General features: G+C 35.1%; 4 protein-coding genes across 4 annotated transcripts; 3 read left to right on the top strand and 1 right to left on the bottom strand.

Moving 5' to 3' along the window:
* The first annotated feature begins 1858 nt into the window (after positions 1-1858).
* Positions 1859-5184, top strand: LOC123530928 (uncharacterized). The gene is made up of 2 exons (XM_053518062.1): positions 1859-2006; positions 3749-5184. Exons 1-2 carry the CDS (start codon positions 1859-1861, stop codon positions 4381-4383), a joined length of 783 nt encoding a protein of 260 aa, XP_053374037.1. The 3' UTR covers positions 4384-5184.
* Positions 5185-12113: 6929 nt separating this feature from the next.
* LOC123532595 (uncharacterized) lies at positions 12114-16479 on the bottom strand. Its single transcript, XM_045314058.2, has 3 exons — positions 16387-16479; positions 15362-15492; positions 12114-14448 (listed from the first exon to the last, which is right to left on the bottom strand). The coding sequence occupies exons 2-3, from the start codon at positions 15470-15472 to the stop codon at positions 13474-13476; spliced, it is 1086 nt and encodes a 361-aa protein (XP_045169993.2). The 5' UTR covers positions 15473-15492; positions 16387-16479; the 3' UTR covers positions 12114-13473.
* A 2530-nt stretch (positions 16480-19009) lies between these two features.
* Positions 19010-22481, top strand: LOC123534232 (uncharacterized). The gene is made up of 5 exons (XM_053517253.1): positions 19010-19429; positions 20001-20078; positions 20410-20602; positions 20890-21021; positions 21387-22481. Exons 2-5 carry the CDS (start codon positions 20076-20078, stop codon positions 22208-22210), a joined length of 1152 nt encoding a protein of 383 aa, XP_053373228.1. The 5' UTR covers positions 19010-19429; positions 20001-20075; the 3' UTR covers positions 22211-22481.
* Positions 22482-24499: 2018 nt separating this feature from the next.
* LOC128546541 (uncharacterized) lies at positions 24500-26634 on the top strand. Its single transcript, XM_053517252.1, has 2 exons — positions 24500-25171; positions 25914-26634. Exons 1-2 carry the CDS (start codon positions 24674-24676, stop codon positions 26184-26186), a joined length of 771 nt encoding a protein of 256 aa, XP_053373227.1. The 5' UTR covers positions 24500-24673; the 3' UTR covers positions 26187-26634.
* Positions 26635-27552: the final 918 nt, after the last annotated feature.

Raw genomic sequence — 27552 nt, 5'->3', positions numbered from 1 at the left:
TGCTATAAACTTAAGGTGTGGTAAATTGGTAGGCATTAAATTCATCTCAAATTCCTGAAGATTAGAAATTTATTATTCTTTGTACGTTAGGACTTTAAATCTAATTACTGTAACGTAAAAATCTTTTTTTTTCTCAAATAAACATTATTAAAGTATTTACTTCACGTAGTTCATTTAATATTCGAACAAAATGTTGTGTGTCAAGAAATACATAAATAGAAGGCAGGAAATGTAGTACATATTCACCAGACAATCCAGTAATGCTATATTCACAACTGGTGTAAGTTTATGTCAATCGTTCCCGTTTATCAGACAATATAATCGCATCTGAAAAATATTTGAAATTTGTAATTGACATGATTCTGTTGGTTTCTTTGACAAACCGAGAACAAGTCCTAATTCGACAAGTTCTCAGATATACGTCAGATTGCACGAAATACATTCAAGCCTTTAAAAAATTATTGCGGAGGCTCCCATACTCACACCTCTGCATGACAGGGAACCCCCTCCCGCATCCAAATCCAGAAAATCCTTGCTACGCCTATGAGGTATCTGTCTATTCCTAGATAGATACTAATCTGGAAGTGAACGTTTATTTATGAACATTGTCCCATGTCGAGGTCAGCAATTCATGCTTTTGGCTGTCTTCTAATGTATCGTCAATATGTCACCGTCTGATGGATTCGATGAGGTTGACATTTTGAAAAATACCGCTTCGTAAACATCACTCGGATACCAATACAGTACAGCGATACAACATCAAGGGAGACAACATCAAGGGATACAAACTAGTAACTTCAAGCAAAGAAAGCGTGACTGTTCGTTATCGGATATGATTACATCGGGCAAATATGCTAATTAGAAAGTACCACCACCACCACTAGCCTTCTGTTTTTATTGCATATTTAGATTTTTTTTTTACTTTTACAGATGAAATGTGCGCATCGGCGTACGTGCGTATACCTGGATACGCGCCTGACGCGCTTTTGATGAGGTGACGGTGACAGGGTGTAACTGTTGATTTAAAAACTGAATTACAAATGCTAGTCATTCCAAGTACCATGCTGGACACGATTAATTCTGCCTATGCGACCAGTGTTAAACATGATCAGCCGCACATCCGTGCAGTCTGATCATGATCTGCACTGTTCGCTATTTAACAAGTATCCTTTTGGTACATGTACGCACCCCTTTTAACAGTTAATGGTACTGTCCAAATTGGAAGATGAACAAATTCATTAAAAAAGTTTAGCAAGGTAAGGGTTAAGGCAGTGGCCACGTAAAGACAATCGGCAAATTACGTGAGCTCTGTAAGTGATTTCGGTATTCTCTAGTATTAACGGAAATTCATGTTCGCGTTGAACAACGTTTTCGTCCGAAGTATGCCGAATTTCCTAACGAGAATACGTAATCACATGGAAGTCGCCGAGTGTCGTTACGCGTCCACTGTCTTAATGTCTAACTATTAATATAAAATTGATATAAAGTAAGATATATGAAATCAAGTAACGTTGAACACAATGTATTGTATTTTTCACGAATTTCCCATGACAACAAAGCTCTCTACCTCCGCTGTTGTAAATAGTTCATGGGAAAACTCTGTACTGTTCTAAAGTGTGAAATGTTGAAGGGAATTTCAGAGCCGGCCAGCAACTTATCATCTTACACCAAGCCGCCAACAGTAATGTGAAGCGTTGGCGTTAGCTGTAGCTTGTTAACTTCAGTGCATTTCTAACGATCGGCATCTGCTGTGTTAAAGTTAGATCGTACAGACAAGAAAAACATGGTGGCTACATTTAATATAATACCGTGTACAGTACTATATTTATTCATATCATTTAACCGACGTGTAATTGCAATGGTCAAACAAATGGAGGAACCAGTATGTACATCTAGATCCGACTACGAATATAAAATGTTACATAAAATGGTAATGTTGGAAATCGAACATAACAAAATAAAGGAATTCACTGAGGAAGTGATTAAACTAACAAATATATTGAAAGGTAAAAGTCACTTTATATTCTGAATTTGTAAATATTGTTTCAAAATGAATATAGCAGTTAGAATATTGCTGATAGGGATCAAATATAGAGATTTTTAAAAACACGCACGAATAAAATTTTGATGACATGTCCTATCTGTACATTTATCTACAACAAGAATTTAGTTAAATGAGTTCAGTTATAACACTTTATTTTTTCAATTTTTTCCTTTTTTTTTTTTTTTTTGGAAATTCGTGACATGTTTTAAAATTTGTTTCCAGTATTTTTATCTTTTCAAACAAAGATCACTTGGTCATGTGGACTATTTTGGTCAAGGCTCGTATTTCATTTCTGCACCATGCTTTCAAAGCCCGTCACAATTACCAAGATTTACTCACATATATTATGTGTTACTGAATATGATATAAGAATTATTTCTGTACTTGCTGCCGGATCACCAATTGCAAAACATGGGTTTCTCGTAATTTCGTTCTCCTTTGCACAACAATGCATACGTTAGTTATATAACTTTTCTAAAAGTCTAAAAAGTGTATTACATTCCTATGTACAAAATGCTTGCTATACTTTGAGTTCCTATGTTAACATTAATAGATCTACATGAAACATATCAAGTTTATTTTATATCAACAGTTTAAATCAATATCTTGCTTTTATATTAAACAAGACAGTAGGACTTCAACAAAAGGCATAAAAATGCCAATTTCCGAAAAGTTTGTAAACTAAACGGACGATTTTGTAAAAACGACTCTTTGATTTCAAAAGCGCCTCCATGTGAAATTCAAAAATTTTAAAAATCATATTTTTTAATTGTTATTATAATACGATATAAATAATGGCTTCACTGTTTCTAGTTTGAGTCAGATAACCATCGCGTGAATATTGCTCTAGACAGATATGATAAAACCAAAGCCGTAATTTTGATTACTTTTGTTTCTTCATTTGCATTGAACATGTATTTTCACTTGATCCAAATTATCATTGAATGTTTATTTTTGAAGTTTAGATAGTTTTTTTTACAAATATGCTGAACATATCACGGGATCATTTACATGTTTGAGTAAAATCATGTCGACAATCCTCAAATTCCTTTCCATCTTATGATGTATATTATATACTCCGTAATTAAGGCATCATACATTATTACTTTAAGGTTAGAAGAACCTGAATTTTCTACGTAAATCCGTATCATAGCCATGTTTGGTATTCATCATGTCTATGTAATAAGTGTGCAACACATAATATGTTTTGATTGTTTTGTTGGGTTTAACGTCGCACCGACCCAATATTATATGTCACATGTAGATTCCAGCTTTAATGATGGATGAATACCCTAGGTGCTCCTCCATGCATTATTTCATCACAAGCGGGCACTTTCCGTAAGCCTGCTTGATGTCTTCCTTACATGGTGAGGGGCATGTGATTCAAAGTCAGCGACCTTAACCACTCAGCTACGGAGACCCCCACAAATAACATGAGTCTACCAAGAACTTTCTGAATCCCCTTTACAGTCGCACAGACATCAGACGTCGGACTTGTTTCATTGCTGCAGAATTTCTCATCTTTTAATTTACTAGTTGATTGAAATGAAAGTCTGTTTTAGAAAACTATTAGACCAAATACATAAAACATCCGTCAATATATACGTATGAAACATGCTTATTACTATTATAATGCTGCGTTGTCAAAACAAAATCATGTCTCGTGTCTCCAGAATTTCTTCAGAATTGTATTGTATATTACAGAGGAGAGCCTTCATACTCGAGCAATAGTAGACCGTGTAAAAAAAAGGATAAAAGAGAAAGACGCGACAAAGTCGTACAGTGGGGCAGGAAACACATACGTCCGCTGGGGAAGAACAGAATGTCCCGGAAATGGAACAGAAATGGTGTACAAGGGATATGCAGGTGGTGGACATTATGATAAAAGAGGTGCCGCAAGCAATTATTTATGTTTACCCGAGGAACCAGTGTGGGGTGTTTATGAAGATTCAGAGCAGGTATCTGGAACCGTCTATGGAGCAGAGTATGAACTCAAAGAAAGACATATGGATAAGTTCTTTGGAAAGACCTTGCTCGCCAAAGATGTGCCATGCTGTGTCTGTAGGACAAACCGACCAAGTGTTATAACGTTACCGGGTCGAAACATCTGTAATGACGGATGGACATTGGAATATAGCGGGTATCTCACCAGTGGACATGAAAACGATCAGGCAACAACCGAATTTGTTTGTTTAGACGGCGAGCCGGGATTTATTGGCGGAGGACCATCTAATGCCAATGGAAAGTTGTTCTATTTTGTTGAGGCACGCTGTGGGTCATTGCGATGTCCACCTTACGTGAACGGACGGGAACTAACATGTGCTGTTTGTTCAAAATAAACGTTTAAGAAAGATTCCATATAGTGAATTTAAAGACATTTCAGAAAGATTCAACAGTGCATTTTTGTTCTCGTGTTTAATTTTGTTTTACAACCCTATTGCTTTAACCCAGTTATAAACCATATCTGTATTAAAGACATTAAATTTGAGAGGATATAACTACAAATTAAACTTATAAACTATATTTAACTAAGTTACTCCCATGGGCTAAGTTGTTCGAAACTTAACCGGCTGTTAAACTAACGGCCGGTTAAATTTTGATTCAAAATACTTTTCTTGGTCGGAAACACTAGTAATCTATGGCGTTTTGATTTTATTGTTTAGATGCTTTTAGTGTTGATTATTCTTAACCCATTCATTTGTTTTTAAGGCTTCTGAAATGTCGAAACATAACGTTAAAAGAATATCGTAAGACTAATCGCCAGAGAAAGTTTCGAACAACTGAGCCCTGGTATTGTGAAGATGATATAATTGGAAGTCATTTAAACGGTATTTTCCTATTTTTAGGTGTAGTTAAAGGGGTTAAGCTATAGAAAAGTTGCTGAAAAGTCGTTAAAGTGTCTTCTATTTTAGCTTGGACGGCTCCTAGATGAAGGCAAACGATACAAACAAAATTGAGAGATGTCCATACAAGAATGGTACAGACCAAGTTTTGTGTAATCCTGTTAGGATCAAAGGAGAAGATGTTTATATAATTTTATATTTTCTGCCCCGGCAGTCCTAAAAAGGGGTCAAGCAGACCGTTTTGGAAATCTTTGAAGACGTTCATACAACTTATACACTGAGAACACTAGAACAACGAGAAATTATATACCTATATAAATTCTGTAAAACAAATCGGCTTGTATTTCACAATTAGATATGAACATGCAGAAAAGTGTTTCCGTATTGTACCTTTTGTAATGTATGCTGCAGGACTACTTTCATAATATGCATGACCTAAGATAAGATAAGATAAGTTTTATTTATAGTCGGCAAGACAGAAAAACATACATAAGCGGCAAGCGCTTTTGAACCGACTATCAAGAACAAAGATAAACAAATAAAATATAGTAAGAAAGCTGTAATATAAGAGACAAGGTTATAGCACATGAACATATAGCAGCACAAATAATGTGGTGAAACCTGTAAAAGATCTGCTGCTATTGACCATAGGCCTACGAAAAGCTTAAAATAAACAGGAATAAAAAAAAACTGATGGACAAAACGGTCGCAAAGCGCTGAATAAAGATTTGCTAAACGAGGATTTCACTCAGATCAGATCTGAAGTGAACTGAGCAGCAGCTCCTTTACAGTAACACACAATACATAGCATAAAATGATGTTATAATGACAAAAGCACATTCAAAGCATATTACGACAAGCATGTTTCTATATATTAATTAACAGACAGCAAGGTATAATACTAAAGTAACTAAAAAGGAAAACAACGTATACATACTAAAGCAGCAGGGCATACATATACATCTTAAGCAACTTAACAAAGTAAACTACAAAATAAACAAAAAAGTAAAAGGCACAAAGCTAAGAGTACAAGCATAATATTAACTAAAAGGCGTTGAGAAAATGTCGTCCAATTCTGCAAAACAGGTTGCTAAGTAAATTTACACATCGAACACATGTAATCCTGGCCATTCCAATGTGCAATCAGGCTTTTGAATTGGCAAAAGCTTGATGTCTTCCTGACATTTTCTGGAAGCGAGTTCTACAGAACCGGACAGGCATATCTAAAACTAATTTTACCATTTATTTGTTGATATCCGGGGGACTTCTAGTAAGTTGGTACACCTAAAATTATAACCAGCATCATGAATGAACTTGAATAATATCATTAAAGACAGGTGGAGCAATATTGTTCAGAATTTCAAATGTTTCTATAGCTAATGCTCTGGGTTTTCCTGACACAGTGCTATAAATAGCGCGCATAAAAACTTGGTTTAGTTCCATTTTAATATCGAGAAACATGAAAGAGTTCGTTTAATAACAAAACAACAAACCAAAAGGTAGAGTTATGTAATAAAAGAGGCATTATAACAGTATTTTGCATTCGGCTCTCGCGGATTTTACAAGGTCGCATCACACTCGGCGCTTGCGCGCTTCATAAGATACGATCTGGCAAAAATCTACGACAGCCGAATACAAAATCCCAGATCTAGCCACTGTTATAATAACCCTATTATATTTTCTGCCCCGGCGGTCCGAAAAAGGGGGTCAAGCAGACTGTTTGAGAAATCTTGTAAGAAGTACATACAACCTCTAACTGCCCCTTAAAGCATTTGAACAACACTGAGAGAGACAAATACAGGAATGGTACAGACCAAGTTTTGTGAAGATCTATCAGTCAGTTCACGTGTATTTGTTTAAATTTATATTTTTCTATACGTAGCACTTGTGGCGTGTGTTCAAATGATACATATCGATAAATAACAGAAGACAAATATTAAAACGAAATTTTTATCAATTCTAGTACCAAAACCTTAAATGATTTCTTTGATTTCTAAGTTTACATAATTTATCGTCGCAAGAGAAATATTCCCCAGTTGCGTACATGGTTTGCAAGAAACGGAATGTTCTGAGACCGCCTGATATTTATGAATGAGTGGTGGTAGGATTAACTATAGTGAGTCAAGATATAGTTGATTGGGAATTCTGACCCAACATGAAAGAAGTTCAAAATAATTTAATCCTTAAAGAGTTGCTTCATCATGTATACCAACATATTTTCTGCCTATAAGTTAATTTTATTTCACATTTACTGTGGTGTTACTGTTTATTTCTTAACTTCACTACGCCAATCATCATTACCTATACGCCGTAGGTCCCCGGGTTCTTCTATTGTCACGGGACTGGACGTCGCTAAGAAAAATCGAGAATATCCGTTCAGGGTCGACTTTGATGCCCGCTTACGAGAAAACAAAAGATTTCCCGGGTGGCCGTTATGCTGGGTCCATATGCACTGACCCCTCTACAACGGGCACCACATGGCACCCGTGATTTTTCTATGGTTACGTCCATGCAATCAACTGCAGGAGGCAAAAAAAATACGTTTTAAAGCATTTCTGGCCAAACAAAACGGTCAACCCTTGCTCGAAATCAAGAGTTTTCCCAGGATGACCACCACCTGGGCGTGGTGGGCATCCACCCTCTCTCCATCGCCCACCCGGCTTGATCCCGGTTTCTTCTACTGTCACGGGATTGGACGTCGCCAGGAAAAAGCGAAAGTATCCGTTCAGGGCCGACTTTGATGCCCTCCTACGAGAAAACCAAAGTTTTTCCGGGTAGCCGCTATTCTGGGTCCATATGCACGAACACCTCTACAACGGCCACCACATGCAATCAACTGCAGGAGGCAAAAAAAGACGTTTTAAAGTATATTCCTGGCCAAACACATCGGTCCATCCTTGCTCGAAAACAAGAGTTTACCCAGAATGACTACCACCTGGGCGTGTTGGGCATCCACCCTTTCTACATCGCCCGCCCGCTTTGATCCCGGGTTCTTCTACTGTTACGGGACTGGACGCCGCCAAGAAAAATCAAGAATATCCGTTCAGGGCCGACTTTGATACCCGTTCACTCGGTTGATTGCCTTTCCGTGCAATTTATATCATTTTCTCCTCTCCTTTGTTCAACTATCATCATGGTAACTTAACAATTGAATATTTGTACATGTAAAATTCATCTATGAGTTTTATATAAAAATAGTGTCCGGGCAAAAATACGAAACTATTTTATACTTCTATACAAATGGACATTTCCTACAGTGGTTTTAATGACATAAAATCAGGGGCGGTAATTACATGATATTTTCGAAAATTCATGGCCGAATTCTTCTTTCTTCTTGCTTATTATTAAATCACCACGATCACTATTAGGATTACTTGTTTATTTCATCATCCATGATCGCTGTTGTACTTATTAACTTCTCTAACTGCTAGTGTTGTATCAGTTAACTGCTGTACCTGCTAACTGCTAACATCCCATCGATTTTGGAAAGGTATTCTGAATCTCAAAACAAATGAAACAAAATGATATCATAGTTCTTATGATTAATAAAAGATATATTTCACTAAAGATAATAAAAAGTTTTTCCCTGTATCAATTTTTGTATCAATGCTTACAGTTTTATTGCATTTTATATAGCATCCCCCTACTTGAAGGAATAGAGTTACAGAACATTGATACATATCTGTATATTAATAATACGCTTTTATATGTGCTTTGGCAGAGGTTTATAACAAAAAATATATATATGAAAAATTAGCAAACGTGTTTAAGTTGTAACGAACAAAATTTCATAAAGGGAACCACTAGTAATACACATAATTATTCACTTCCTTGCATAATAGTCAGAATAAAGAAACATATATTTCCATGAATATCATGATTCAATGTAAAATGTCCCAGATATTGCGCGTTGCTGTTTGAATAATACATTATAAAACTTTCACGGTAAACACATATCTATATATCCTGTAAACTTCTCTGTAGGTTTTGCTGACATTTTGATTTGCAAACAAAATTTCGTTTTCATGGAATGTTGAAAAATGGGAACGCTATATGAACAGACTATACTTCATAAAGTCAGAAATAAGTTCAAGTACAGATGTGCTTCTTTAGCATTTCGTTTACGCCGTAAATTTCACAGAAACGAATTCCTCACACGTAAAGAATTCGTGAGAATTCATCACACACTTGTTACAAATAAGGCCAAAAATATCACAAATTAGAAATGTGACGTTTTTGATTTTATAGGGGTATAGATGTGAAACATAAAGTCACAAATTTGTGACATATTTGTACAATTTTTGTGAAATATTCGCATGAACTCTTCACTGGCGAGGAATTCGTGTATGAAGAATTCATTTAGAGCACTTCTTTCCACTTGGCATTGTCTCTATCGTTGACATATCAGGACACAGCATACACAATATAACATACAAGCATTTAACAGTCTAAATGTGATTTCAACCTTTCAGTTACGGACCTGGGTATTGCCTGTGTTTCCTCGTGTCCTCGTGATGATCAGTTGTATTAATCGATTTCAAAATGTTTCAATTGATAAGGACGTTAAAGACCACACAAGAAAGCTATATTGTCACCATTAGTTTACCTATAACTTCCAAAGGTGTCCTTGACCTTTCAGCTTATGGCGTGGGTTTTGCGCGCGACACCTTGTCTCGTCCTGGTTATCATTCAAAGTAAGATGGTCACACCTACTGCACATTTGCGCAACGCAATCGCCCGTTCACGCTTCGCCATCACACTATCGTGTATAGCTATCATATCGTTGCGTATCGTCTTTCGTAATTACACGGTCATGGTATTTCGGACTTCAATGTCAATATACAAAAACATGATGACAGAATACGAATGCGTAATGGTGATACGTGAAAAATGCTATTTAAAATTTCAAACATTTTTGCTTCGCCACTTTTTCCTAATAGACCGATAAACCAAATAATAGAAATGCAAATCAATTCAAAGTTTCCTGGAGAAGCATATGACTTCGTACCCTGTATAAAGCACTGTTGAACCGTAATTTTCACACATACAAATTCGTCACATATGTGAAAAAATCGTTCGAATTCCTAACACAGTGTGTGACAAATACGTAAGAATATGTCACACATTTGTGTAAAATTAGTTCTGTACCTATACCCACCGCCCCCAAAGCAGAAACGTATACTTCACGAGTCAAAAAACGTAGAAAAACATATGTAAAAATATTGTTCATACGAGCATTTCACACATTCCTAGTCACTTACACAGATCATGGAGGCATATTGGTTTTGCTATGTTTGATAGAGCCGCATTTTTCCCGGATTACAGAACATATTGAGTAGATGACCCAAGCATAATTTTGGTTCATTGGATCAAAGGTCAAGGTCACAGGGGTAAAATGTCCTATTTTTCAGCAATCAATATTTTGATAATCCTTTGACACTGATACTTCTGCCCGTCGAATTTCGTGTCCGGTCAATTACTTCATGATTCACGTATTGGTTTGCAAATAACCCAGGTCTATAGCATAAAGGCTAAGAGCACAGTGCGCTTTGAACTTTGTTGATTTTCACTATATAAGATGGTGTTGTTGGTGTCTGGGGTATTGCTTTGCCATGCAAAGTGGGATTATAGAATGACTTGGCAAAAATGTTAACAAAGAGACCTGTCGTCCACTTACAGCCCGATGCTTTGCGGAAGGGTTGCGAAAAAATTTTTTTACTAGTTTCGGGAATCATAAAAAAAAATGGGCGCAGCCTTGCCATCGGACTCGTTCGGCATGTATTCGAGGTGTGGCATACGAACGGTTGTGGTATAAGAGCCGAATATCCGAAGCAGCCGATTGCGACGCGAATGCCGACAGCTCCAGAAAAATACACCATTGTGGCGTATACATAGTAGGTTTATACATATATGTACGTAATTTGATATAAAAATTTGAATTTCCGCAGTGGCACAGTGGTTAGCACACTGGACTGAATATGTAATGGTCTGGCCTTCGAATCCCGGCACCGGCATTTTATTTTTCATGATTGTTTTTGTTTGTTTCTTGTTTTAATTATTTTTTTTCTGAAAATATAAAAGTGGTTGCTGGTCAATAGGAGAACAACTTGCCAAGATGTTCACTTTCGACCTTGAACCCCATCCTCCGCCCCCCCCCCCCCAACCCTAAATATGCCCTTGAAATTTGTCATTCTGCTATTCTGCTAACTTTAACCACCTCACCCCCCTCCAACACACACACACACACACACACACACACACACAAATTCCATGGTGTCCACTTTCTCGCCAAGATGTTCACTTTTGACCTTGATCCCTCTCCCCCCAAATATGCCCTTGAAATTCGTCGTTCTACTATTCTGCTGGAGTTATTCTGCCATACTGCTCTTCTGCTTGAGTTGTTCTGATTTTCTGTTATTCTGCTTAATTCACACAGACCCTCTGTTGAACCGTATTTTTCACACACAAATTCGTCACATGTGTGAAAATTCGTACGAATTCCTCACACATGTATGACATATTTGTGCAAATTTCGTGGGTGCTAAGAGGTGATTAAAAAACGGGGCTCGAAAATTTCACAATGCCTACTTTAGACATATTCGTACGTATTTGTCACGCAATGTGTGAGGAATTCATGCGAAATGTTCACACGTGTGACGAATTCGTTAGTGTGAAAATTACGGTTAAACAAAGCACAATGATCGGTCTTTAAAATGAATTGTGAACAATAGGGTGTAATGTGCTATTGCAGTCCTCGACTCTATCAACTTAAACGAAGTCATTTTTCATAATAATTATTAAGGATATATCGTTATTGGATGTTCCATATAAGGTGCGTGTGATTTTAATTTTTTTTTTTTTGGGGGGGGGGGGGGGGGGGGGTGTGGTGGTCGTTTTTTGCTGTGTGTTTGTTGTTGTTGTTTTCGGGGTGGGGACAAGCGTCCGAAAGGGATATTAGGATTGGGGATGAGGGTGCGGTTGGGGCGGATTTGCATAGATCCGAAAGATATTATTATTATTGGAAATTATTCTATTCTATTATGCTCAATTCTATTCTATTCTATTTCTTTTTGTTGATGATGCTATGTTTCTCAATGCTCTGCATGTACGTGTGACATATTCGTCTGAACAATCGTTTATTGCATATTTTTATTCTGTTATGACAGAGTCTGCTAGACCAGTAAATGTCGACACCTACAACCAAAGTCATATAGGAAACATAAGAGAAGAATATATAAGTGTTTATTATATACTTCGTAATATATTTATATTCAAATAGAGTAAGAAGCCGATGAGGACAAGCAAAGTATAATATGCGGTGAACAGTGACATTAAGAAAACATGTCTAAGAAGCATACTGACAAATATACATAGAGACATTATAATGCGTAGTGTACAATCCATACTACTATAATTATTCCGCCATGTTTAGAAAATATTTGCGTATATTTCAAATTCAAAAACGAAATAAAGGTTAACAGCTCGGAAAAGTATTTTTGTAAATTTTGTCCTTCTTTTACATTTCGGTTTAATCTCATTTACACAAAGCAAACAAGGTAATGGTACGTGTACAATGTACAACAAAAGCATTAAGTAAAATATTCATGACATTACGAACATTTTCTTTCAGCTAATCATCATAAAAATCTAATGTACACAACAAATTCTTATAATTATTATAAGCCCATCATAAACTCATAATATATTATGTTTTTATTTGCATGTTGAATTTTTATCAAATATTTAATGACATTATAATGCTGAATATAATTTTTAAATTTTCTACAAAGATCACCATATATAAATTCAGGTTGTGTCTAACAATTTCTTAAAGAACTTTTCATGAGCTCGTGCATACAAGTATATAAATCATGTTTAAATCTAAGCTTATGTGTCAATGATCTTACTGCTGTTTAATTTACTACAATTGAAGTTCAATAGTTAAATCCATTCAGTGTTTACTGTGTTTTGTAAGTGAAACATTTACAATAACACACTAAACATACTAAAGATACAATGTTTTGTTTATTCCTTTTGTTTGATTTTCATCAATTAGCATGAAAAAAAAAATTGTATTCGTTTTCGTAAATATGGCTTTCTCCCGCGCTATGCACTCATCATATTAATATAAAGAATAGCTCTATTTCATTTAATATCTGTAGCTTCAGCTTTCGCAAATCACTTCTGTCGTGTAGATATTCATAACCTCAATAAATAAAAAGTTGGTCAATGGTTTAAAACTAACCTTCCATGGGCAAAGAGTTAAAAAATGACATTCTGAGAATCGAGAGAAATAAACTAACTGTGCAACAATCTGCTCCCTTCTATGCAAACAATTGCTTTCAAAGTAGATCAGTTTCTTACTATATCAACCTCACAACAACAAACTATGTACATCAAACGAATTTCTGTCTTAGTGATGTTCTTCTACAGAAGTGGTGCCTATTAGCGCGTTCAAAAAATAGCATTAATATATAAAATCAATATTACAGCAGACTTCTGTACAACAATCGACACGTTTTAATATACTGACTTTCCTTACGAAAATGATACTATAACAGGTATTTCGTATTAGACGTACCATGTTTATCTGTAACATGACACTCCAACATCCTCGTTATGTCCACAATCGCTCGTATCGTAATCAATCTCACAATCAAATAAGATATGTTCGTTACCAGTACATCTGACATCATCAAGAAGTATAGGACCAGTTCCTCGCCCATAATATGCTAAACCATGCTTTTCGCCTCGTCTATATCCCAGCATTCTGCAGACAACCTTGGCCGCATTTATCTCAAAACCATCATCACAAACTGTACCCCATTTGCCATAAAGAAATACTTCAAGACGACCGGAAGATGGAGAATAGCCTATCAATCGTATATCTGTGCTATGACGAAGTGTAAATAGTAAATCAATTATATTTTGATAGTTATTTGAAACTACAGAGCAAGTGTTCTTTATGTCATCTTTTAAACCCTCAGTCTCTTGTTTGCGCTTATCTTCAATTTGTTTCATCTTCAAGACACATTCCTCACTAAAACGACCACTTGCCTCGATTAGATTATCTAGTTTCTTTGTGTTCATCAATGCACGCTTTATTGTATTTGTAATATTATCGGCAGTTGAATTCAGTTTTTTTTGTATTTCTGTAATGCCACCTATAGTGTCTGTTGCGATAGACCATACCGAGCTCACTGTGTCCATTGTCTCCATAACTTTTTCAAGAATTTCTTTAGCTTGCCCCTCGGTTTTATTAAGAGTTTCCCTCCCCTGCAATATCAGGTCATTCCTAAGATTTTCTAATTTATCGTCTAACTCTGAATGCAAAGCCTGAACTGACGATTTTTGATCCCTAAAAGCTCGTTTTAGCCTGATCAAGTCCGATTTCATTTCATTTCCCTCCGGACTCCATGTTCCATCTTTCTGATCTTGCGTTGTTGTTGATACTGGTTTTGCTGTCTGTATGACCTGTGACAGAGTGGTGTTGATAAACTCGGTTAGCCGTTGTACTTCTCCATAGTTTCTATCAACGGACTCTCTTAGCATACTTATATCCTGCAAATACAACTACTCAATTAATTAAATCAAGTTTTGCTAAAAAGTAACCAAAAGCTGAGTGGCGCTTGTATTGTAATTATGATGTAAAGGTAAGGCCTTTTCTAAAACAATATGCCAATATGTTTTGGGAGACATACGGATATTATGACCAGGAAACTCGTACATTACGAATATAAAATGCTGATATTTTGAAGAGAGAACAAATTTCAAACAATACTAAATCATAGAAAGAAAGAGTTGTTTTAAATGAAAATTGAACAACATTTGAAACTTGTATTTTACTCGAATGTCAATTTACAGATATATGCATTGAATGCCGGTAAAGTACTGTTACCTATCGTTGATTTCATGCATTTGCAATAATGTCCCAAGCTATTGTTTATTTTTATTTCTCTAGAAATAACATTCATTTTTTAAAGGGGGACAACTTTTTTAGAATATTGTAAGTATCCAGTCATACGGGATAGTACGGTAAACAGATATTTGATAGGTATGTTGTTGATTAAGTTTTGTTCGTTTACCAAATATTTCTGTGGTTTGATGATACTGCTAAACCTTAATCAACAATTATAAAATATTATCGCCATCAATTGACCTCAAACGGTATTGTAGATCTTTACATTGAGAAAATAGATTATGTAACTTGCCCACCAATCAACAACGGGCAACATTTATTCGTATCATATTCCAAGCTACAAAGCAACAAGCCTCAAAAAAGAAATTAAAGTTACTAGTATTGAATTCAACAAATGAAAAGTAGAAAAAAACGAACGCGTCGTTATTTTGATGTAAAGAATTATAAAATGTAAATACGCAATTTACAAATATGTGGATATTATTTATTTCTTGACCAATTTATAGTGACATTGCGATCAAGGAGCTGACCGAAATGGTGAAATGTTGTGTTTACCTGAAAGGTCAAAGTTTGAATCGCCATCACTCTTTCCTCTAACTGTTCTAGACGACCGCCAAACACGCGCACTACACATAGTAACAGAAACCAGAGTTGTACCGTGACCATTTTGGCTAATGTATTAACGTCTGAAATATAAACAAAATTCATTACGAGTTACGAAATTTTACTATTTCAAGAAAACCACACTGCCTTCTCTTGCAATAACATCAGCTAGCATTTCGTGAAGAACAAACAACAATACATTTGTATCATCTATTTAAAGTCTGAAACTCTGATATAATGCATATATATTCAAAAATATATATAGTTTCACAGGACTTAGTCTATCTATTTGCATTTTCTCTAGGCTCTTACAAGAAACTGATACTTGCAAATATAATTATATCAAATGTCACATACATATATAGATAATGCTACAAACAATCTCTGAAACACCATTTTCATATCTGATAACTCGATAATTAGAACTAGGAACGTGAAATTTAATTTGTATTGTTCTTTATCTCCAATAAATACTTATAGTACAAAACTAATAATTATTAGGATGTTTAATTTCATGTTGCGTTTGCCCCATTTCATGGCGCGTAATTTTATTTTTAGTCTTCCGTATGGCCTAAAGATTTAAAATGCAAATGTTTTAACTTCAAAACAACCCATAAAACGAAATAGGATTGAATTCAGATCAGTTCCTTATTTAATAAATAATCTGTAATTAATAAAGAACAACATTCAACCAGTGAATGATAACTATTTTAGTGATACCTTAAAGTTTCTATAGTTTTGTTTTTATCAATCGCGTTTTCATATTCGATGGAAAACCATTTAGCCTTTCAACTGCTGCTTTATTTCGGAATCTAATTTTCTAGTATGTATAAAAGTATATTTTGTATCACTTATCATATTAAAAAAGAGTTTAAACAATGTCCAGTTATCTAACAAAATAAAATGTTACCAAAACGAACAACACGAAATCAGTGAAGATTTCAACATACATGTAGTCCTTATGAAGATATACTTACGTGAAATAGATCTATATCTCAGAAACAAGGTAAAATAAGAATATTATTCAACGTGAATGTGGATATAAAACTGTTACTTTTTATCCTAGTATGTAACTTATTATGGAATACAGGAGTAATTGACCGCTTTGTACATTTAAGTGTTTTCTGTATACTTAATACCATAAAGACTAAACCCCAAAAGCATTATCCTATTTATGCAATTAATATACCGGTACCTTGTATTTCGAATAAAAAATGAGTTGTTGTGTCACCTGGATAAATGACGTAAAGCATTGACTTCCGGTCTAACAAACATGCTTGATTATTCTAACTATATGACAAGAGGAGCTAGTCGGTGGCCCGTTAATTATGCTTATTTTCCACCTTACTGAGACTGACAGATCTATAAGTACATATACTAGTATACCGTTGACCAGTAGCGCACATAAGAAAAAACTTTCATCAGAAAAAAATAGCTTTGGGTCTATGTATTGCAAACGCAGTTTCTCAACTTGCCAGTGCAATTACAATTGCTCGCACAGAAAAAAAGATTAAAAGTTTCCATGGGATTCGAAAGCTTCGGTCTTTTTCGTTGTTTTTAGAGCAAAAATCTTATCGTAACACCGACCCGTCGAAACTGGCACAAAATAAGTATGGAAAATATACAATACAAATACAAAGTCATTGCTCTGCCCTTTAAGAACTTATACGACGTAACATTTGTTGTGTAGTATATGAATTGATGTCGTGCTTCCTGTAATGTAAACAAAACACTCTGAAACTTAATAGCTTTAACACTTTCTGCTACTTCAATACTTTATGTAATTAGGCTTCATTACTGGCCATATTCCGTATGCATGCTTCTGAAGCCATAATGTCGTTGAAATTAACGAAAATCTGCAAGCTAGCATTTGTACAATGTGACCGTTTTTTGAGCAGCGCCACATGAAAGACCAAACTCGAAGTGGAAATTTTTGTATGTGAATTGACGTACATTTCTCCTCTCTGATATGATTGCCCTTCAAAAGGGTTGTTTGTAGTTGTGATAGATACCGGTATTATATAATATATTATACCTTACTTATAAGCACCTTTTTCATGAAAAACACGTTCAAAGGTGCTTTACATACGAAGGAAGACAACCAATCAATGCTCAAAAGCCATCCTCTACCAGAACAGAAACAGAGCGATCTAATCAGATGGACAGGGTGAGAGAAAATCCTAAGAACAGGCATGCCCTAGCTCTTAGCGAATAAACAGCCTGTTCTTCAACGTGTCATGTGTATAGCACCGATACACGCGAATCCGTCTTTCATGAAAAAAAAACAGTACAGGCCTCTTAGCTGGGTGGGAGACATTCAAGAGCATTTCAGAAATTTCCGACAATATTTAAATAAACTTGCGTACGCTTTGGAAAATTGGTTGACTTTTACCTGCCAGAATAAAAAGAAAAATACAATGTTTCATAATAATATGGTATATAAAATAAATCACGTGTATACGCAATAAAGTCTTCAAGTGCTTTTCTTATTGTTAGTGTCATAGAGTGTGTTGTATTTAATACCTTTGTTTATACACGTTTCGTGCCAAAGCTACAACTATTTTTATAGATTTGGTTTGTTTAGTTAGTGCTAAATAGAAAGATTTTAGTCTTTATACTTAGTCGAAAACACCTTATACAGTTCCGTTAGTTAATATAGTAGCTGTAATCAGTAGACCAAAATAGTCATATTACGTAGAATTTACTACCTTTAGACCTTTAATCTCATATCTGTGTTCGATTAATCTTCTACTTACATTCATTTGCATGAATCAATAACCAATCACAACCACACCGTCATATTCAAAAGTGTAAACAAGGCATAGCCATTTTATGCTAAATTATATATATATAGAGTTGCAGGATCGTATCTGTCGTCAAATACATATCATTAGAACCCCGACTTGAGTTGTCATTACTCAATCTACCGGCTGGCGAGGTCGGCGACATAAGTATAACAGCAAAGAGTCTGTCATGTAATATATTATGTGTTTACGTCTCATGTCAGTGTTGATTAACCCTTACCCTGAAAAATTTCTAAAATGGACTGATCCATCATTCCGTTCGGGCAGTACCATTTATTATTTAAAGGAGTGTTCATGGAAAATTTACTGACTGAATAGCGAACAGTACAGACCATGATCAGCCTTCACGGATGTGCAGGCTGATCTTGTTCTGCACTGGCCACAAAGGCAAAGACATTATCACTTGCCGCCAACAGGCTAAAGGTTAACTGTTGATTTAAAAAAAACTGGACCATTGTAGATCATATATCCGTGCAGCCTGATCATGGTCTGCGCTGTTCGCTATTCAACAAGATGGGAAGACGCCGTCCCATGGGAAAGCCATTTTCCCATGGGAAATGACCGTTTCCCATAGGAAATCGGCCAATTCCCATGGGAAACAGAATATTATAATAGCAATATTTATTAAAATAATAAGACTAGAATGATGAAAGTTGTTGGCTGGTATATGGTAGATATGGGCTATCATTCAGTACTATTTTAAAGTTCAAAGTCTTTGTAGAAGTACTTGACGTTTTTGCCAATTATTGTCCGTGGCAAATTAAAATTGGCGGCTATTTTAAGTAAGACTGTTATTATTCATATAGAGAAATGCTTGAAATATGCATTTGCCAGAAATCAGGGTGATAGTGAGGCTTTACGTGAGAATTTGAAGGCTCTAATTCCCCACCAGTTTGGAGATCATTCATTGTGCAATGAGAGGTTTTGTGTATTCAAACGAAAGCCTGGTGAAGTGTATATACACAAAAGTCTACCGTTCAAAAGATCACTGAAGGATGACACTCTTCGTGAAAAACTTCAGCAAATATTTGACCCATTGGTAGCAAATGCACGGCAATATGCTGATTTAGGATCCAGTCAGCAGTGTGAGCATGCCAACAAAGAAGTCAGCCTCCGAGCACCCAAATCACACCACTATGGACATTCTAAATCCCTTGACTACAGAGTGCATGCCACAGCCTCTTATATTAATGACGGTAGACACTATATACCAGAGGTAATTCCAAAATATAAACTGTTAAGACTTTATTATTGTTTTGATTTAGTTCTGTTGTTATTGTTCATAATTTTTCAGTTTTTGTTAAAGTTTTATTTCACTCTTCCACTTAAATGTCCAGAATGTTACATGAACTGATTAGTTTATAAATAGAGGATATTACACAAGTGTCTTTTCATATTGAATTTATTAAACCAGTTGAATAAAGTTATAAAATGCGGGGCTCTGCCGAGCATTTTATTAATTTTATTCAACTCGTTTAATAAATTCAATATGGAAAGTCACAAATGTAATATTCTTTTTATCACATGTTAACCTTTCTTATCGAAACATAAAAAAATCGACTTTCTTTTACTATATAAACAAAACAGTTTGACCGACGTCACTTTTACTATAAATGACGTCAACGTCAAAGCTTTATTACACTAGTGTATTATCATTTTTATTTAATCGCTTCATTACACTCCCGTGACGTCAAACATGTGATAAAACCAGTTTATTATATTTCACGACAACTGAAGAATTGTTTTTTTTTAGCTTGTTCAAAGTTTACATTGTTTCTGTTCAACAGTTGACTGCTGTTCGTTTACTGTTACACAGTTGATCTTCGGTACTAGGCCACTTTGGTTGCAGTTCTACAGATGTTATGGTATGTTGATATTTTTCTTGTTTATTACTTGCTCATGATATTAATACTTTTAATATAAGTGATAACAAGATTACATTGCTTGCTCTGCTTTTCGAAGAAAAACTAGAGCTGTTGCACTCGCGTCGGTTATTGGCAAAGATCAAAGTCGAGCACTGAGAAAAGTTGAGTCTGTTGTCTTACAGCCAGCCCTTGTTTATAAAGGCTTTTATAGGTTTAAATTAAGCAATCACCTAGCTTTCCAATTACATTATACATTACTGTATTATTATAATGCACTAGTAAAGATATAAACCATGGAAAAGAAAACACATATATGTATTTAAATTTTCAGACCAATATGAACCTTGGATTGTCACCTGGAAGTCATACCATAAAGTACGCAGATAAATGTCTCAAGCGACGTCTACAGAAGCAGCAACGCCAACAACTTCCATCAGTTAAAAGGCGCAGACTTGTTCTGAAACAGGAGCGTTCGATTAACCAGGGAGCTCTTGAAGCCTTAGAAGGTGTTTCATATCAATCTGGTAAGTTTTTTATCTTGGTAAAATAACTGAAATATGTTTGCTTGTATCATACTGTGTAATTACTTCTCAAAGAGGCGACCTGGGTTTGAATCCCTGTCTATGTGCATGTAAGAGTATTATGTGATAACCAAGTTCGACAAGTTATTCATTGTCTGTTGCAATACCAGATAGCATGTGCTCCAAAAAAGTAAAATTCGTACATGAGTCTTAGACTTTTTTAAAATGCTGCATTGTAGATCTAAATATTGTGGTTAAGGTTTTTGTTGAAATTATATTGTGCATTGCAGAAGTTGGCCATTCCTCCAGTGTTGATATTGAGAAACTTCCAGATGCTGTCCCGCGTGGCAATTTCAAACCCGTGAAAGTTGAAATTGGACAACCTACAATCATAGCCATAGACCTGGAAACTACAGACCTGAGTAAGAACAAAAATTTTAAACAGATACAGCACTTTCTCTTTCTTGTCAATATTATTCTAAATTCAGTCTGCTGGTCAGTATTGCAATACTCTAACAAATACATATACCTTCTTTTTGTTTATCACAATATTTTCTATCACTGGAAAGACAATTTTAAACAGAAAAAAGAAAACTTTTTGTTTTACATGCAAGATAAGAAATATTTCACTGGTGTACATTAAATCTTGCGGTTACACTACTGTGCAAATATTGCGTCTGGTGTTCACTCACTGAAAAATTCGGATCTTGCACTGTACCAAACAAATCTCCTCGATAAATTAATTCTTCAAGTTTTCTGTACTGATCATTCACATTGTTTGCTTCAGTACGTGGTTCTGTTATGCCGCACATCACACAGCTGGCAGCAGTGGAGGTAAAGTCTGGTGCCCAGTTTGCAGTTTACACAAAACCAAAGATGGCAGTTACATCTGAAGCCCAAAGGGTAACTGGAATATGTGTTGATGACAACGGCGATATAGTTGTGAATGGAAATCTGGTAGAGTCTATTCATATTCAGTCTGCCATTGAGAAGCTGTGCAGGTGGCTTGACCAGTTTTCCAATGTGTTTCTCATTGCTCATAACGGAAGGAGATTTGACTTTCCAATTCTCATGACAGCTGTACAGAAAACCAAAACCACAGATGTCTTTTTCAAATCAGTATTTGGCTTTGTCGATAGTTTGTCTGTGTTTAGAAAGAAGTACCCTGGAGAGTCATTAAAACAGGAAGACCTTGCACGACAACATCTTGGTATGACATACAATGCCCACAATGCAGAGGCTGATGTTGAGGCTCTTGGACATCTTCTAAAACTATGTGAAGTGTCTGATCTCCTAAACTTCAGTTTTTCTCCTGTGGCTGTGAAAAATTCTTTACTGTTCAATTGTGAAAAATCGAAAAATCTGCGCTCCTTTGATCCATTAATAAGCAAGGGGATATGCAAACGTCCTACAGCAGAAAACATTGCTGGCTCTGGTTTGAGTGTTGAACATCTGAAAGTTATATTTAGGCGCTCAGGTGAAGATGGACTTAGAAATACATTTACAGCTGTAAACTGTGATGGCTTACCGAGAGTAACAAACTCAAAAAAAGTTCTAGAGGAAACTGTTCCCAAGTTTTGTCAGTATTTTTCATCAAATGTACCTTCATAGACATAGGTACTTGTATGAATAATCTGTGATTCAGAAAGTACATTAATTGAATCATCATTGATGACATGCTGATTAGTATATTTGTGAAGTATTTGCATTTTGATTATGATTTTTACTTGGTGTATAAAAACCAAGATTTAGTCTTTTATGGAAAACAAACATATGCTGCCAAATATGTAATTTTCTTGCATACAAGACCAAGATTTCCGGTATTTTTGCTGGTGATGGAAATTCTATCCTGCACCTCGGGGTGTCAGACGACTGTTGTGCTATGATTGATGTATATTTCTCAATTCAAGAAACACTATTTTATCAAAAAATACAGAAAGTTAGGCAGAAACTGATAAAATAAAACTGGAACTAGATCTTGTTACTTGTCTTCGAAATGTTGTGATGTCTTTCCTGTTTATGGATGTTGGTTTCACTTACTTTGTATGAATACACTACTATACAGAACTAGCTACTATATAGAACTAGTTCTAAAAAGAAAGTCATTTGATTCATTTTTTTTTTATTATTATTATTTGAATATGGTATGCAAGAAAAAATTCTATCACTGGTTGTCGATGTTGATAGGAATATCCGGCTCTCGGGTAACTGTATATGTGTTAACTCGGCAGAGCCTCGTTACCCCCTAAACAGGTAACCATTTCATTTAGACAGGAAATTCTAATCTGCACTGATTATCAGTGAAATAATTATATATAATTATGCATGTACTAAACTCAGGAATTTTTCTGTCTTTAGAAGAGGTCAAAATTCATTGTACTTGCCTGAAGTTGGCTCAGTATTTTTCCAGCTGTGGAAAAAATATTTTGGTTTTTGTTTTCAGTCAGGACTTTCTCTATTTTATCAGAAACATGTAATTTACAAGACATAATGTTCAATTCAGTCCAAAGAATGTAACTTGTTGCAGTATCATTGAAACACAACTTCTTTATGAAGTTCTAATAGGCAAAATTCACACTAATTTTTCAAAGACACTGATGACCAGGATCTCTTACAATGTCAACAAGAAATGAAGATTTTTAAATATTTTGATATCTTAACTGTCTTTTTATAACTTAAACAGTTAGTATATATAGTTGCATGTAGAAAATGTTGCTTTCCTTAAACATAGTTTGACCATATTTGAGACATTGTGTATTTCGTCATTTTTTTGTGAAAATCTTGTTTGTGGGGTAGCCATATGCAAAATTATATTTCTTAAATTACAGATGGTAAAAATTTTTTTTCTTTGTATATTTTGTTTGAAATAATATTTAGCTAAAAAATAGAAGAGGACCTTAATTGACTAGTATTAAATAGCTGAATTTTTTTTAATTAAAAAAACATGTATTTTTGATTATTTGTGAAAATTTGTGTGATTTTTCTTGGGTAACCATGCCGTTTAGCTTCAAAATATCTGTTTACTATAGTTTGAGCTTTTAATATGCACTTGTTTCATTAGATATATGTATTGTGAATGAAATGAAATCATATAATAAATAAAAAGGGTGAAAATTCATTAAAAAATAGTCATTTTTGCAAATGCACCCCTGGTACAATTTAACCGACTTTCAGTAATAGGGGGTGGGCAAATGAAATCGCTATATTTCCGTAACTGTTGGTGAAATTCTTTTAATATTTCACATACAATCCTGTATTTGCATATAGATTTTAAAAATGTTATGATATAGAGAATCTGGAGAACAGTCCATTAGGATCCCACTACCTTAAATGAGAGATTTTAACGATATATAGATATTCACTGTATCACGATACCTATCATATATCAGTTGGTACACATATGGTATGAAAAGCCTGTTTCAGGATACAGAAACGATACAGTAAAAAGCTAACAATAATACAATCAATGTTAAAGATAGTAACTAAACAAGTTTATTATTAATAAAACTTTCTTGAACTTGGAAGAAAAATTTCAAATACTTTCCAAATATAGTAAAATTGTTGTTTTTTTTGTCACATGAATGCTGACATGTATCGTTATATGTACGGTACCGTATCGTTGTATCTGTATCCCGGTATATATTGTATTGTGAGACTAGTGTATCATAACACCCCTACTTAAATATATAAATTTACTACAGATTGGATGAAAGAAACCGGTTACGAAAGTACTGAGTTTGAATGGTTGGAGGTATCAGAGCAGGAATAAATCGTTATCTAACTACACCACCTGTGTCACGGCAAATAAATATCATGAAAGACAGGGACTTCATGTTTTCTAATCAGGTTTTGTCTGGATTAGTTAAGGGTCTTTAACGTGAAGGAAAGGACCTCAGTAAACACAAAGAGCCAATTACTGAGGATGATGTAAATAACCTGTTTGAGAGTGGACTGTTTTCAGAGGATAATCCAAGAACTCTGCAGAATAAAGTTCTGTATGATATCCTTAGTCAGTTCGGCCGCCGTGGCCAGGAAGGCCTCCATGACCTTAGGAAGGACTCCTTTGTTGTAAAAATGGACTCAAAGGGCCGTCAATATATCAGGATGTCATACAACAAAGCAGACAAAACCAATCATGGTTTAGACCATAGAGAAGATCCAAAAAAGCCACGTTTGTATGAAAACGAAGGTCCATGTTGCCCGATGAGATCTTACTTGAAGTATATATCAAAGTTAAGTCCAGAGTGCCCTAGTCTCTTTCAGCGACCTATTGACAAATTCCAGCCTGCTCATAAAACCTGGTACCCAAACAAAGCTGTGGGTGTGAACACTTTGCAAAGTTTCATGTCTAGGTTGTCTGAAAAAGCATGTCTCAGTCAAAGGTACACAAATCACTGTGTAAGAGCCTTTGTTGGTTCCCATCTACATAAGAAGGGCTATTCAAGCAGAGCAATAATGTCTGTAACTGGCCATAGAAATGTATCCAGTCTTAATTCGTATGTGAAACCATCCGATGAGGAGAGATACAGCATCAGCAAAGCCCTAAATTATGCAGGATATCAGAATAATGAAGTAAGTTTTCCAAAATTTAACTACTAAAGCGATTATATATCTGAACCGTGAATGAATTTTCAATTACAGATTTTCTGCTATATATAAGACTGGAAAAAAAGTCATCATCATTTTTTAGTATTGCTGATACACCCAAAGAGCTATAAAAATAAATGTATTTAATATAAGTCAGAAAAATGCTAAATAATTACTGATCTGTCAATAAAATGAGTTTTTCCACTAATTTATCAAGTTTACCATCATATTTTATGTCCCTAGGGTTTGAATTTAATTGTCTCAGAATTCCAGCATAAAATAAAAGATGGGTACAGTATCTATCATCTTAAAATTTTCTTGTATAAATACATAATGTATGCTTGTATTTTTACTGTATATTATTTATGAAAACTGTGTCTACACACGATATCCGCAAGCGATAAAACTAGTAATTTTACATTACCGAGTACTGTGACTTATTCTTCAATATTTTGGTCCTTTGAAGTTTTTACGGTTATAAATATTATCAGATTATCCTTCACAAATAAAATTATAAAACAATCTGAATGTCAAATTATTTTTACTAGCGAATGAAGCTGCAAAATCTCAGTAAATTTATGGTTGCCAAATCTAGTCGCAAATTACATACAAATTTAAAAATATTTTGTTTTTTTTAATGTAAATAAAACTTAAAATTTTGTATAAAATTAAAAAAGAAAAAATTGTACTGATCAGCTGATTAGGGTTTTTCAATTTTTTTTTTCAGGAAAACATTTCTCCTAGTTCTATCAAGAGGCAAGAGACCAGAAGTGAGACTTTACCGGCTGCATCAGAACCCGCAGCTATGGCTATATCATCTGATCTCCAAGAATCTGAGCATGGTTGTTCAACAAATGAAAGTGTCACAACCAACACCAGCACCAGCAGCAGGGATATAGACATGAACATGTCTTCTATCAGCGACAGTCGTGCCTTACACATGTTCACAGGCAGCATTGCCTCGAGCACTATTACAGTTAACGTTTACAATGCAAAATAATTTAATAAGAAAGTTCTGCTTACCGTTTTTGACGTTAAAACTTTAATTAATCCAATAAAACTGTTCACTTCCTGTCATGCCTCATGACCATCATCATGATTCATGGCTGCCGTTTACTGACCTCGTTTCAGTTTTAAAACTTTCTATTTAAGTTTTCTTAACATTTATTGTGATTTTTAATCTTTCAGATGAGATAATAGATTTTTTGACTTATTTGAACGATGAGAAGGTCGAAGTAACTACATTAAACTGCATATTGCAATAAAAAAGAAATAGTGTTATATTTCAATGGGGAGGTTATTCTAACAGCCGAAATGTTTATACCACGTGACTTTCCTAACAACAGGCTTACGCCACGAAATGTAGTATGACAATGTTCAGGCAATAAACCACTAAAAACCATGTTAGAATCGAAATAATAAGTTCCTTACCGTTGTTTATCGTGGAATTTATGATGGTTTTGTCGTTCAGATGCTTGTTATTAAACCACTCGGGCTAACGCCCTCGTGGTTTAATTACTACGCATCTGAACTCCAAACCATCATAAATTCCACGATAAACAACGGTAAGGAACTTATTATTTCTTAAATAAAAGCTATAATTTCCTCCACCCTTTTACACACACATCTATTTCAACTGGACTTTTACTTGAAAAATGCGCATAATTCCACTTTTAACAAAATTCATGAATGTAAAACATATAGATAAAACTAAACAAGCATATATACGTATTTAAAAGTATTTTATGTGACCCTAGGATAAAATATTGTTCTAGTGGCCGAGTGGTTAAAGTTGCTGACTTCAAATTACTTGCCCCTCACTCGGGTCGTTGAATTCTTCATGTGAGGAAGCCATCCAGCTGGCTTAGGGAAGGTCGGTGGTTCTACCCAAGTGCCCGCTCGTGATAAAAATAATGCACGGAGGGGCACCTGGGGTCTTCCTCCACCATCAAAGATGGAAAGTCGCCATATGACCTATAATTGTGTCGGCGTGACGTTAAACACAACAAAATAAATAAAATATTATTCTATGCTGTAATGTGAAAAGAAAAAATGTACTGGTCAATTTACGAAATGTCATACAAAGAAGTGGGTTTTAGCAGGATTTTGATTGCAGTCAGCGTGTCAGCTTCCCTGATCTTGACGGGAAAGGAGATCCCAAGCTTGGGAGCAGTGTATGAAAAGCTCCGATTGCCATACATCTAGGTTTTATAGTCTTTATAATGTATAGGACTATGATATGACGTTTAACAAATAATTTTAACAATACTGGGATGGTTTGTTTTGTTGGGATAAACATCATACCGACAATTATAGGTCACATGGCGACTTTCCAGCTTTGATAGTGAAGGAAAATCCCGGGTTCC

This window comes from Mercenaria mercenaria, chromosome 11, assembly GCF_021730395.1.
Source record: "Mercenaria mercenaria strain notata chromosome 11, MADL_Memer_1, whole genome shotgun sequence".
NCBI classification, from domain to species: Eukaryota; Metazoa; Mollusca; class Bivalvia; order Venerida; family Veneridae; genus Mercenaria; species Mercenaria mercenaria.
This window is presented reverse-complemented; position numbering and strand designations above follow the sequence as displayed.